At 36.0% G+C, this 13,319-nt stretch overlaps 1 protein-coding gene across 3 annotated transcripts in view; it reads right to left on the bottom strand.

The window, feature by feature from the left end:
- Window positions 1-13,319, bottom strand: part of ApepP (Aminopeptidase P) — a 215,919-nt gene that overhangs the window by 36,499 nt on the left and 166,101 nt on the right. The window contains exons 1-2 of one of the 3 annotated variants that reach the window (XM_076179375.1): window positions 5,148-5,500; window positions 258-408 (exon numbers count right to left, since the gene is read on the bottom strand). The exons of 1 other annotated variant lie outside the window; for it this stretch is intronic. In XM_076179375.1, coding sequence (XP_076035490.1) covers window positions 258-270 — 13 coding nt within the window. In that variant the 5' untranslated portion in view covers window positions 271-408; window positions 5,148-5,500. Of the gene's footprint in view, window positions 1-257; window positions 409-5,147; window positions 5,501-13,319 lie in introns of those variants that run through there. One more of the 3 variants, XM_076179376.1, reaches the window with a different exon arrangement.

The following is a 13,319-nucleotide window of genomic DNA, read 5'->3' as shown; positions in this document are numbered from 1 at the left end:
GAAAAAGTTAACTTGCAACAAATTTTATGTGAGAATTTTTTACCAAACAAGTTCAGGTCTGTCACATATGGCTGGATGTCCAAGACATTTTTTTTTTTTAATTCCATGATGTGTGTGTTGAGGGGGGGGGGGGTAGACAAAAAAGTTCTATTACTAAAATTTCTTTGATAGTTCATCTCCCATTTGAGGTGCACAGGGAAAAAAATCCATCTCTAGCATTAATTAAAAGAATTCATCTAACAGGACCTAACTCGTACCTTTGGAAATCATGCTTAATTGCGGAAATATTTTTTACGCAATTATGTTATTATACTGCTGGAGTGAACACTTTAGTTCACAGCTTAACAATCTATGAGGAACATGTGTAATGGCTTCCCTTCAACAAGAATTTCTTTGGTGCAAAACAACCTGTAAATTAAACATCAATATATTTGAGATTCTAAATAAACATTACAAGTTTCCATCAATCAATCAACGGTTCCCTGTTTTGTTGACCAAAACCCAACAGTCCCAAAGCAGGTGTCTTTAGGCTCTCCCATAGTTATGATCATTATAATACTTTGAGTTTATTGAAGACCCACAGCCCCGTAGCAACTAGCAACAGTTCTTAAGTCCATCCACAGATCTCTTAATGAAATACTACGCTGTTGTGCATATTGCATTGTCATAAGAAGGAACCAATAAAATTGTGAACCCCTCATACATTGGATTTTTATTCATAACCTTTTTATTTAGGCCCAAGAACATTTCTCAATGACAACTGTATTTCTTCTGTATTTTCATATAAGGGGCACAAACATCTGGTGACTACTCCTCTAACTCCTGTCAGCCAGTGACATAGCAATAATCCCATACAAATAGACAAAGACAAAATTCCAACATCTCTTCGTTAAGAGATCTATGAAAGGGCCTGATTATCATTATAAATTACTGTATGGATGTGCGTTTCCAGTATGTGAAACATCAAGCACTGGCCTGTGTTTAATTTTTGTTTTCAAAGGTCGAAGGTTTTTCAAGTGATTTATAGGTTTTTTGGTGCGCTGAATCCAAAAATGCCATCCGTTTCCTTGGATCAGGTCTAGTTTTTGAGATATGAGAAGTGCAACTTTTGGGCCTTGTATAGTACTAAGTATAAGGAAAACGAGGCTGCAGGTATAGCCTATTCTTATTTTTTTTTTTGCATAAAAATTATACTGTAGCACCCCGAAACTGATACTGAAACCTAATGGAAGGAAGAGAAGAGTATGCCATTCGCTGTTCCAATGGTTTGGAGAGAGGGTAAAGATCATGTGTCAGACTGCTATTTCTGCAAGAACAAGCATTGTATTCAGTATCCTAATGTTCCGTCTGCCATACGACCAGTCCTTCATGGTCCAGGCCTGCCCGTTCCCGAGCCAGATGTTGCAATGGAATCTAGCTCTGAATCGGAATCTGATAACGCACTAGACAGGGCAGAGGGTGGAGAATACATGCCAGAAGAGAATGACCGGCCAGTGCCTAGCAGATCTCAATGACCTGACACGGGATCTAAACCTATCAAAGGAATCAGCACAGCTTCTGGGTTCTTGTCTTCGTGAGAAAAATTTGCTAGCACCTGAGACAACATTCTTTTGGTACCGAGAGCGTGAAAGAGAATTTAGACAGTTCTTCACAACACAGAAGGACTCGTCATTAGTTTACTGCAACAACATTGCTGGTTTGATTCAATCAATGGGGCTGGACTATGTTGCTACTGAATGGAGACTGTTCATCGACTCTTCCAGCAGAAGTCTCAAGGCAGTCCTCCTTCACAACGGAAATAAATACTCTTCAATTCCAATCGGTCATTCGGTGCAAATGAAAGAAACTCATGACAACATGGATCAGCTACTGTCTGCTCTGAACTACAATGACCATGGTTGGTTGATCTGTGGAGATCTTAAGGTAGTTGGATTGGTTTTGGGACTACAGGGTGGGTACACAAAGTATCCATGCTTTTTGTGTTTGTGGGATAGTCAGGCTGATGATCAACATTTTGTCAGACAAGAATGGCCACCACGACAATGTTTGGAACCTGGTTCACACAATGTTCAAGCTCGTTCTCTTGTTGAACCAAACAAGGTCTTACTACCTTTACATATCAAACTGGGACTGATGAAGGCAATGGACAAGGACGGCATGGGATTTACTTTTCTTCAGCAGAAGTTTCCTCAGATCAGTCTGGAAAAGCTTAAGGCTGGCATCTTTGATGGGCCTCAGATAAGGGAACTTTTGAAGGACTCAATGTTTGACGATACACTGAATGCAGCTGAGCTGTCCGTTTGGTGGTCGCTTAAGTCAGTGATAAGAAACTTTCTAGGAAATAACCGAAGTGCAGAATACGAGTAAGAAGTCGATGAGCTCTTGAACAGCTATCAAAAATTAGGGGCTCGCATGTCAGTCAAAATGCACTTTCTACGGTCCCACTTAGACTAGTTCCCTCAGAACTGTGGTGACTTCAGTGAGGAACAGGGAGAACGTTTCCACCAGGATATTCGTGTCATGGAAGAACGCTACCAAGGCCGGTGGGATGTGAACTTTCTTGCGGACTACTGTTGGTGTTTGAAACGAGACGTGGTGGCTGCCCAACACAGGAGAAAGTCACTGAAAAGGCCCTTCATCCATGATTAGATTTTCTGTAATATATCCTCTTTATCTTCTGAACTATGCAAGAAAAAATTATTTCTTTTGTCAAGAATTTTTTTCCAAAATTAAAGGGAATAAACAGCACTAAATGGCGTTTTTAATTATTTTTACCGCCTCGTATCTCAAAAACGTGACCCGATTGAACAAAATGAGTGTGATTTTTAAATTCTGCATAGCAAATTACCCTAGAATCAGTTATCAGATGCTTTACCTTTGAAACTTCGCAGGCCAGTGTTATTATAAGAGTTTTGACTTAGGTTTGGTTTGATTATGATCTGCTAGGTTTGACCAAATATTGGCTGAGATTAATTTTTATACTTAATCATACACACATACATATACCAAAGGCTTTTTTCCCCCCTTATAAGGGAGGTAGCCAAAAAACAAAGGCATAAAAACCACTCCCACCAATTCCATCCCTATCACTCCACTCCCCTCCACCCTCTTCCTTCACTCTTATGTTGGCACCTCCTGGATGATGGATCATCCCTGCATCTTGTCCACTACCCAACAGGGTAAATTTTTAGATGTGCAAACCTACACGATATAGTAATAGAAAATTAAATAATGATTTTGTAAATTATAATACATCAATGTAATATATATCATTCTTGGTGGAAATCAATAATAGAAACAATTGCTAAAAGCTATAAACAAACAAATGTAGCTGCTTTGACTACTTGAGATGCCATCTTTGTTTTAGTAGAGGTGGAGGCCAAAAAATTTGCTAAATTTGTCTATTCTAACCCAACCTATATATCTAACCTTACCTACCTAACCTATATTTAGTAATGAGGTACCTATAATTCTAGAGGTTATCAGGCCATTGTTGTTGTCTTCTCCAAATCTATCAAAACAAAGATGGCATCTAAATGAGTCTACGCAACTTAGTTAATTTTTGCATAGCTTTTAGCAACGTTTTTTTTTATATTTATTTTCACCAAGAAAAATAGGTAAATCTTTAGTTTCGACCATGGGAGGAATATAGCAATATAAAATTAAATATTAATTTTGTAAATTAAAATGTATCAACGTAATATGCAATTTTGTGTGCAAAAATGAAAATAAAAATACCTTGCTACAAGCTAAATATGCTAATGAACGAAGTCAGTAGCATAGGATCGGGACGCCATGTTTGTTATGGTAGATGCTGACGTCGAAATGAAAGGATGATAAATTCGTCTAAGGTAAACTAAACTAACCTAACCGGTAAATCTTTAGTTTCGACCATGGGAGGAATATAGCAATAGAAAATTAAATATTAATTTCTATACTCCGCAAGCTGAGAGAGTGGTTGCAAAGCCCGCCAACATCTCTCATGATGACGACAACTAGGTCGAGCCGGATGACATCTAATTTGCAGGTAATGATTTATTAAACACAGGTTAGGTTAGGTAAGGTGTTTAGTTTACCTTAGACGAATTTATCCTTTCATTTCTTCGATGTCGGCATCTACCATGACAAACATGGCGTACCATTCGTCGTACACGACTTCGTTACTTAAGAAATGTTTTTGCATCTTTTTTTTTTCATTTCCGCACACAAAATTGCATATTACGTTGATACATTTTAATTTACAAAATTAATATTCTATTGCTATATTCCTCCCATGGTCGAAACTAAAGATTTACCGAAAAATATATATTACATTGATGCATTATGTTACAAAATTAATATTTAACTTTCTAATGTCATACTGCATAGGTGTGCACTTAAAAAAAAAAATAAAAAAAAAATAATAAAAAAATACTATCAATAGTGATATTGATCCAACATGGCTACTATATACTGGTGGAAGGAAATAATTTATTATTATCTAGTTGATATCAACTAACCAACCTTATTCTGACTGACACATACTATTCAAGAAATGGAAACTGAATACTGATATCTAATCACAACTGAGTCTGAGGGAAGATGCCAGCTGATGGTTGACAGGTTAGAAAGATACATAGAAAACATAGCAGACAGGTCTACAATACCTTTACAAAGATAATATCACTATAAATGAAATGCCCCCCACCATAATTACCTATACACAAGTTATGAGCATGAAATGAATAAGATATGTAATGAGTTTTCATAACCTACAAATGTCTAAGGATAGTTACTGCTACAAAACAATGAATTGACTGTTCTATTACTTGTTTGCATTTATATATTAATTAAATTAATTCATGTATCTCAATGCATGAGACTGGTAATAATAAATCTTTTTATACAAATCCAATGTCAGCTGGAAATCACTTTCATTATATGACTATCGACGAGATAAAAGAAACATGATTTTGACATGTCAATCATGCCGAATACAAAACTATTAAACTTATTATTTTTTCTATCTTTTCAATCAAAATCTGTATTGTGCGTCCTGGAACTACCAGTTGTTGCATTAATTTGTACTTAAAAAAGTCAATAAGCATTAAACACTTGGTATGTGCCGATTTATGCAAAATAATACATACATGGATGATGGTACTTACTGTCAGATATGCTCTATTGAATGAACACAGGTATTGTTCTCATTCGTTCTTATGCAGTATCAGATTTATTTAATATTCCACATATTGATTACCAAAAGCTACTGTCGTATTCTCAAATTATCAAATAGATCCCCTGTACAATGACTTGCTTTTTACACAGTAATAAATGCAAGTTCAACTGTCAAAACACCGGTTATTTACTCTATGAAAGTAAATATGTGCATCAAAACAGGTTTTGTTTCTATGGGTCACTAACCTACCAAACTAGTTTTCATTCGGGAAATATATATATATTTTTTAATTATTGATGAATCTTATAGGTAGAAAACCATTTTAAATATAATCTACACACAAAACTAAAGTATTAAGACCTATATCTACTACGCTTTATTACCAAACTACTGTTTACTGCCTAAAAGCCTAATGCCTGTTGTAAACATGATGCATCAGGGAATTATGGGAAAAATAGATACATTCTAAATATACTTTCGTTTTTTATTTCCTTCTGGTAAAATTCCTGTATCTACACGAATAAGCAAAATCAACAAGAATATTTTTGATAAAACAAAACTAAGGACTAGTACAAATTTAAAAAGAACCGCTACTTTTGAAGTAATAAATGAAACGCCAATCAGATGTAAACCTGATATTTCCCAAGATGTAAACTAGATAACTTTTTAAGTAAACTGAGTTACGAAGGGAACGAAGTAAAGACAAAGCCTCCGACATGTTTAAAAAATGGTGGAAGGAGAATATTAATATAATATACCTCATATTTACCATAACATTTGATAGGGTACCACATAAGCAATATTGCTGTTATCTCAAGTACGGAACACTGGAATACATTCTAAATATATTTTTTGTGAGGTAAATGTAGTTAGGGGTGAGTGGAGAATGGTTGTATATCAGGGGTTCCCAACCGGTGGGTCGCGACCCCCTGGGGGGTCGAGAAGCCTTGGCAGGGGGGTCGCGTAGCCTTGTTTGAAGTAGCTATTCAAAGAACTATGCAAAGACATGAATACTAACCAAGAAGTCCTTCTCTTCTACACAGCAGTACGTTGGTTGTCGAAAGGAAATGTTATTAATCGTGTCTTTGAAATGAAAGATGAAATAAAGCTATTCCTGGAGACTCAAGGAAGGAAAGATCTTGTTGTTCACTTCGAAGATGAAGCATGGAATAAAAGGGTTGCGTACCTAGCCGACATTTTTGACCAACTGAACAAGCTCAATTTGAAGCTTCAAGGAAGGGAAACACATGTTCTCCTTTTTCAAGATAGTCTTCGGGCCTTTGTTTCCAAACTGCAGGACTGGCGTCGGAAAACCAATCTTGGAAACATCACTATGTTTGAAAAACTTTGTGGAGTGATGGATGAGTCTCAGATCCAACTGGATCAGTTCCTAAAGGATGAGATTACCGAACATCTTCAGTCTCTAGAAAAGGAAGTCGAGCGTTACTTCCCTGGGCTATCACAGGAACAAGAGGCCCTGGTAAGGAACCCATTTTGTACTGAGCTTGATGTATCCAGCATCCCAGATGAAATCCAAGATGAATTTCTGGATCTAAGGAACGACTCTTCAGCTCATGATCTCTTCAAGGTGAAATCAGTGACTCAGTTCTGGTGCACTATGTATCAGTCTTACTCTCAGCATGATAGCTTTACGTGTCCTTGTTCCATTTGCTTCAACCTACTTGTGTGAGGCAGGATTTTCCACTCTTGTCAATATAAAAACAAAGAATAGGAACAGATTGGATGTTGGAGATGACATGAGACTGGCTTTAACAAACTTTCGGCCACGAATTTCAAAGCTTGCTGCTGAAATGGAACATCAGGCATCCCACTAGCTGGGTTGGATAGCTGTTCTAACCTATGTTAATATCATTTTAAGAAATATGTGTTCTTTTTGTGAATTCAGATTAGACCAATGTGATTTAATTTGCTAATAAATAATTACAGCATTTTTTTTGTATTTTCTTAGATGTTCCTTTTCCTCTCCTTAACAGAAAATTAAGGAAAATTAAGCTGATGATAGTAAGCCCTAAGTACGGGGTCACATGGGTTTCAAATTTTTAGATAAGGGGTCGTGAGTGCAAAAAGGTTGGGAACCCCTGTTGTACTGTATATGGATGATACGTGATGCATGAAAGGGAGTGGGTAGGGGTGGGGGTGAGGGAGTATGAATATTTTGACACGGCCAAAAAGGATTTTTCCCCGTTTTTTTTCTGCATGAGGGGACGGAGAGGGGTGGTCGCCGGTTAAATGAAGCGGCCTTGCTGTGGATGTGCTGTCTTGCTATATTGCTTCTGACCCAGGGTAATGGGCGAGATGCAGGGATGACCCGCCATCCAGGAGGAGCCGAGAAAAGAGGCAGGGAGGGGTGGTGAATGTGAGGATAAAATGGGTGGGAGTGGATTTATGCCTTTGACTATGGCTACCTCCCTTGTAACGATGATATGCCCTTGGTATATGTATGCATATATGTATGTATGTAAATGTAGTTGAGTATGCGTGACGTTTATCGTTTTCACTGTATAATAGTCATAACATTTCTTATAGATAAGCCAATTTCATCTGTAATTAATTATAATTATTAAAGTGTGTTTCAACGCATTTAGATTACCAAATTTTCCCTTAGTTTATAAAGAAACTGATTATTCACAGAAAATTCCTGACATGAAATTATTCACAATATTGTGGCCATAATACGCATTCAACGGCACTTATCCACAAAATCAGGTTACTATGCATGTCAGACAAGATGACTGATAACGAAAAATCGAAATATTGGAATCCGACTGATTTTTTTTCCCAGGAGGTAATTTCCGATATTGTCTGCCACTGCCAACGGTTTGAATCCTAAAAGCTCGCACGGCCAAAGGCAGACATTCACGTACTGAATTTGAAGTGGATCAGCTCATGGTTTGCTGCTACACGAAAAAAAAAGTTGAAGCATAAGATGTAGAGTAACCTTGAGAAGATTTCGGACTATTGCCCTCAGCTACGGGCACTGCCGCTGTCCCTTCATGTCTCAAGTATAACGATATGAACTGGTCCAGCTTGATGTAGTGGGGGAAGGTCTGGTATGAGGGCAGAGGCGTGTTTTCCATCTTCTGCAGAAAGTTGGCCAGACGTTTCCTGAAAAATTCTACACTGCAGGCTGACATGTTTCTCAGACATGATAAAAGAGCTTAGGCTCAGTCCAGCTGAAACTACTGGCCCTGAGTGTTTCTAGCCCCTGGGTATTTGTTTTTGGGCCTTTGATAAAGCAGGATCTCGCGTACTGTTTGGATTACAAAGGAGGAACATGCCGACAGGAGACCTTTTGGTCCATAACTAGGTCGGAAGCGAAAAAACATAGTAACGATAAATAGATAAATAAATAGAAATTATAATAATGTAGATAATAATAGATTAGATGAATAAATGTATAGGTATAGTTAAATAATAAACAAACATAAATAGTAAATGATAAGTTTTCAGATAAATAATGATAAATGAAAATCAAGCAGATAATAATAAACAGACAAATAATAACAAACAATATAAAATAAATGGCAGGCATTACAGCATCTTGCTTAGGTGTTTATCTAAACGAATCTTAAAGCTTCGAAGTGAACTACATTGCACTATATGTGCAGGAAGTTTATTCCATTCATTAACTACACAGTTGACGAAATTGTTTCTACCCACTTCCAAATTAAATCTATTTCCGGACAGTTTGAGACCATTGTTTCTTGTCGGATTCTCATTCAATGTAAAACTTTTGTCACTTTTGATGTTGTCAATTTCCTTTACAATCTTAAAGACTTGTATCAAGTCACTTCTGAGTCTACGTTTTTTTTCCTAAGGAAAACAGATTCACATGTTTTAGTCGATTTTCGTATGATCTATTTTTGATATTTGGAATCAGTTTTGTGGTTCGTCGTTGTACTTTTTCCAATCTGTCAATGTCTTCAATGAGATTAGGTGACCATACGGGAACAGTATATTCCAAATGTGAACGAACTAACGATTTATATAGCTTGTTAATGGGAGATGGACTTTTGAGGTCAGGAGATCGCGCAATCAGCCCTAGAGTCTTATTTGCTTTCTCAGAGGCTGAATCACACTGTTTAGATTATTTGAGATCGTTACTGATAATTACGCCGAGATCCTTTTCACTATCCACTTTTGTTAACAAATTTCCAAATAAGTTGTAATCGTACTTACTGTTATTCTTACCATGTGCATAACCTTACATTTACTTGTGTTAAATTTCATTAGCCACTTTTCAGACCATTGCTGTAGTTTATCTAATTATTCTTGAATATCTAATTGATTTAAGTGATTATTTGCCATTCCGCACATTTTTGTATCATCAGCAAATTTGGAAACAATAGATTTTAGTCCGTGGTCTATACAATCTATATATACTAAGAATACAAGTGGCCCAAGAACGGAACCCTGAGGAAATCCACTGGTACCATTTTTCCATCTAGAAGTTTTTCCATTTAAAACAACTCTCTGTTTTCGATCATTCAACCAACTACTAGTCCAACTTAATAGACTACCACTTATTCCGTGTGAAGCTAATTTAGTAAGTAGTCTTTCGTGTGGGATTTTGCAAAGTCTAGATATATTAAATCTATATTGTTTCTTTTGTCATAATTCGAGATGACTGTATTGTAGAATTCAAGTAAGTTAGTCACGCAAGAACGTTTCCACCTGAATCCATGCTGGCTACCATTTATCAAACAGTTACTTCCTAAATGATGTTCGATAGTATCTCTGATGATAGTTTACATATTTTTCCTACGATTGAAGTCAAGCTTATAGGCCTGTAGTTATCTGGTTTCTTTGTCACTTTTTTTTTAATATGGGCTCACGTTGATACCGATGTTAGGTACCAGTCCTTCCAGGTGTATATATTCTGGTATTTTTCGCTTCTTCTTTGAAGAGAGTAGAAGCTCAGGTGCTTCAGGCATTCCCAGTAGTTTTCACAAGTCAGGGAAGTAATTTTACTGGTGAAGCTTCTCTGCAAAGATTTAAACTCCTCCAGCTCTCCAATAGCTGTTGGGCTCCACAGCTGACGACAATACTACAGTTTTGACACCACCAAGCTTTTACACAGTCATAAGACATTTCTCCTCTCTGGTGCTGAAAGTCCTTAGGATCAAACTCATCATTCTTCTTGCAGACTGTGATAAAGTGCACGTGTTAACTGAATTTGCCGTCGGTGTCACTCCCAGATCACGGTGGCTGCTCTTCACTCTCATGGGGCATTGGGTTGTGCTACAGGTAGTAACTTTTATGGTGTTATCACTGCCACTCCATAGAACCTCAATTTTGTTATCGTTCAAGAGCATTTTATTGTTGACTGCCCACGAGTAATTTGTTTCCATGTCTTTTTGCAGCAGATAGGTATCTTTCAACAGACATACCTCTCGTGCCACTCTGGTGTCAGCCACTGATGAAAGTTGTTTTCACTCTATGGCAACAGTTGGTTGGCTCGACCTGTTGCCATGGAATGAGTCAAACTTTTACCAAATCCGTTCAAACAGAGTGAATATAAGCTCTATAAAAATGTTAGATTATTTATCTACATATCTATTTACTTATCTTTTCTATTTATTATGTTGATTTTTGAAAACAACTTGGGATGTATTCGTTTGAAAAATAAGTCTCGGAATGGGACCGTTTATAATCTTAAGTGCGTTACGAAAAACCTAAAGGTAGGAGGTGTCTTTACACTGAATAGAAGTAATAGGGAAAACTACAGTAATACAAAACAGAATCACCAAAGGTGAGGAGCCTACGCCAGGAGGCGCTGAGTAGCTGCGACCGAGGCAGTCACCTTTGCCCTATTATGCGCTTTAAGGACTGCTAGAGTAGGTAACATTCGCTATTGGGAATCGGAGAGGAGTGCGGGACTCGAACCCATAACTAAGTGAATGAGAAACCAGCAAAAACACGCTTCCGATTAACTAGACCAGCAAGATAACGTACGGCAGATGTGCAAGGTCGTCCACAAGGACAGAAGCGCTGATTACTACAGCCCGTAAAAACAACAATGTAGTTGTCAGTCACACAAGTGCTGCTTTCTATATATGTTTTCCTGAAACAAATATATATATATATATATGCAAAGAAATCACAAAACACACGTGATAAACTATTTTTGCAGAAACCACCGGGAAATTGAAAAAACAGATACCGAACGTTTTCGTCTATTTAGACATTTTCAAAGGTACAAAAAAGCAATACAGAAAGAAACAATAAATACATAAGAAGACAAGGATACTCGGAGAGGTCCTATGTTACATTTTATCACACACAATTTTGTCAATAATAAAATTGTCCAATTTAAATAAGCCCAAACTCAAGTTCATGTTATTTCCAAAATTTCTTTTTATAAAACAAGATTCAATAATATTTCTTTCTATAATATTATTACAAGAAGTAATTATTTTAGAATTTCCCCAGTCAATATTATGACCATAATCCCTTTGGTGGACAAATAATCCACTGGACACTTGCCCCGTTCTAATACTATATTTATGTTGGCCTATTCTTTTTTCTAAGCCTTTGCCTGTTTGGCCTATATAAATAAAGTCACAGTTTTTACATGGTATATTATAAATACATCCTTCTTTACTTCTTGGAGAATTTTTAATTAACAGACTCTTAATGTTATTATTATTTTTGAATACTATCTGGATACCAAATTTTTCAAAAATTCTAGGAAGATGGATTAAATTTTCGTGGTACGGAATTGTTAACATATTTTTATAATTAAATGGTTTGACCTGCGAAGTATTAAGAAAACTTTTCCTAGCTTTGATTTTTGTTTTATCAATAAGATGTTTTGGATATTTTGAATTTTCTCCAATGTCATAGATGAATTGTATCTCTTGATCCAAGAACTCAGGGGAACAAATTCTATAAGCTCTCAGGAACATGGAAGAAAAAACTGACAACTTGGATTTTTGACTGTGATACGAGTAAAAATGAATGTATGAGAGGACATTGGTCGGCTTCCTGTAAACGTCAAATTTAAAGTATCTTCCACATCGGTAAATATTTACATCTAAAAATGGTAACATATTATTTTCTTCAACCTCTACTGTGGAGAAAATTTAAAATATCCAAAACATCTTATTGATAAAACAAAAATCAAAGCTAGGAAAAGTTTTCTTAATACTTCGCAGGTCAAACCATTTAATTATAAAAATATGTTAACAATTCCGTACCACGAAAATTTAATCCATCTTCCTAGAATTTTTTTTAAAAATTTGGTATCCAGATAGTATTCAAAAATAATAATAACATTAAGAGTCTGTTAATTAAAAATTCTCCAAGAAGTAAAGAAGGATGTATTTATAATATACCATGTAAAAACTGTGACTTTATTTATATAGGCCAAACAGGCAAAGGCTTAGAAAAAAGAATAGGCCAACATAAATATAGTATTAGAACGGGGCAAGTGTCCAGTGGATTATTTGTCCACCAAAGGGATTATGGTCATAATATTGACTGGGGAAATTCTAAAATAATTACTTCTTGTAATAATATTATAGAAAGAAATATTATTGAATCTTGTTTTATAAAAAGAAATTTTGGAAATAACATGAACTTGAGTTTGGGCTTATTTAAATTGGACAATTTTATTATTGACAAAATTGTGTGTGATAAAATGTAACATGGGACCTCTCCGAGTATCCTTGTCTTCTTATGTATTTATTGTTTCTTTCTGTATTGCTTTTTTGTACCTTTGAAAATGTCTAAATAGACGAAAACGTTCGGTATCTGTTTTTTCAATTTCCCGGTGGTTTCTGCAAAAAAAAAAAAAAAAAATATATATATATAATATATATATACATATATATAAACAAATATATACATATATATATATACATATACAAATATATACATATATATATATATATATATATATGCATATATATATACATATATATATATATACACAGTATATACATATATCAAATAATCCCGACAATCGTCCCCGGACTCGAACTGAGGTCTTGCGAGATGCAAAGCCGAAGCTCTACCGAGGAACTATATCACAGTGGCTCAATCGCAAGACCTCGGTTCGAGTCCGGGGACGGCTGTCGGAATTATTTTTATTGACATCGTCGACATTGGCGATTCTATTCAGATATATATATATATA

This window comes from Oratosquilla oratoria, chromosome 42 (genome assembly GCF_046742065.1).
Source record: "Oratosquilla oratoria isolate Oo_2021 chromosome 42, ASM4674206v1, whole genome shotgun sequence".
Classification (NCBI taxonomy): domain Eukaryota; kingdom Metazoa; phylum Arthropoda; class Malacostraca; order Stomatopoda; family Squillidae; genus Oratosquilla; species Oratosquilla oratoria.
Note: the sequence above shows the minus strand (reverse complement) of the source record. Positions and strands in the feature narration are given on the sequence as shown.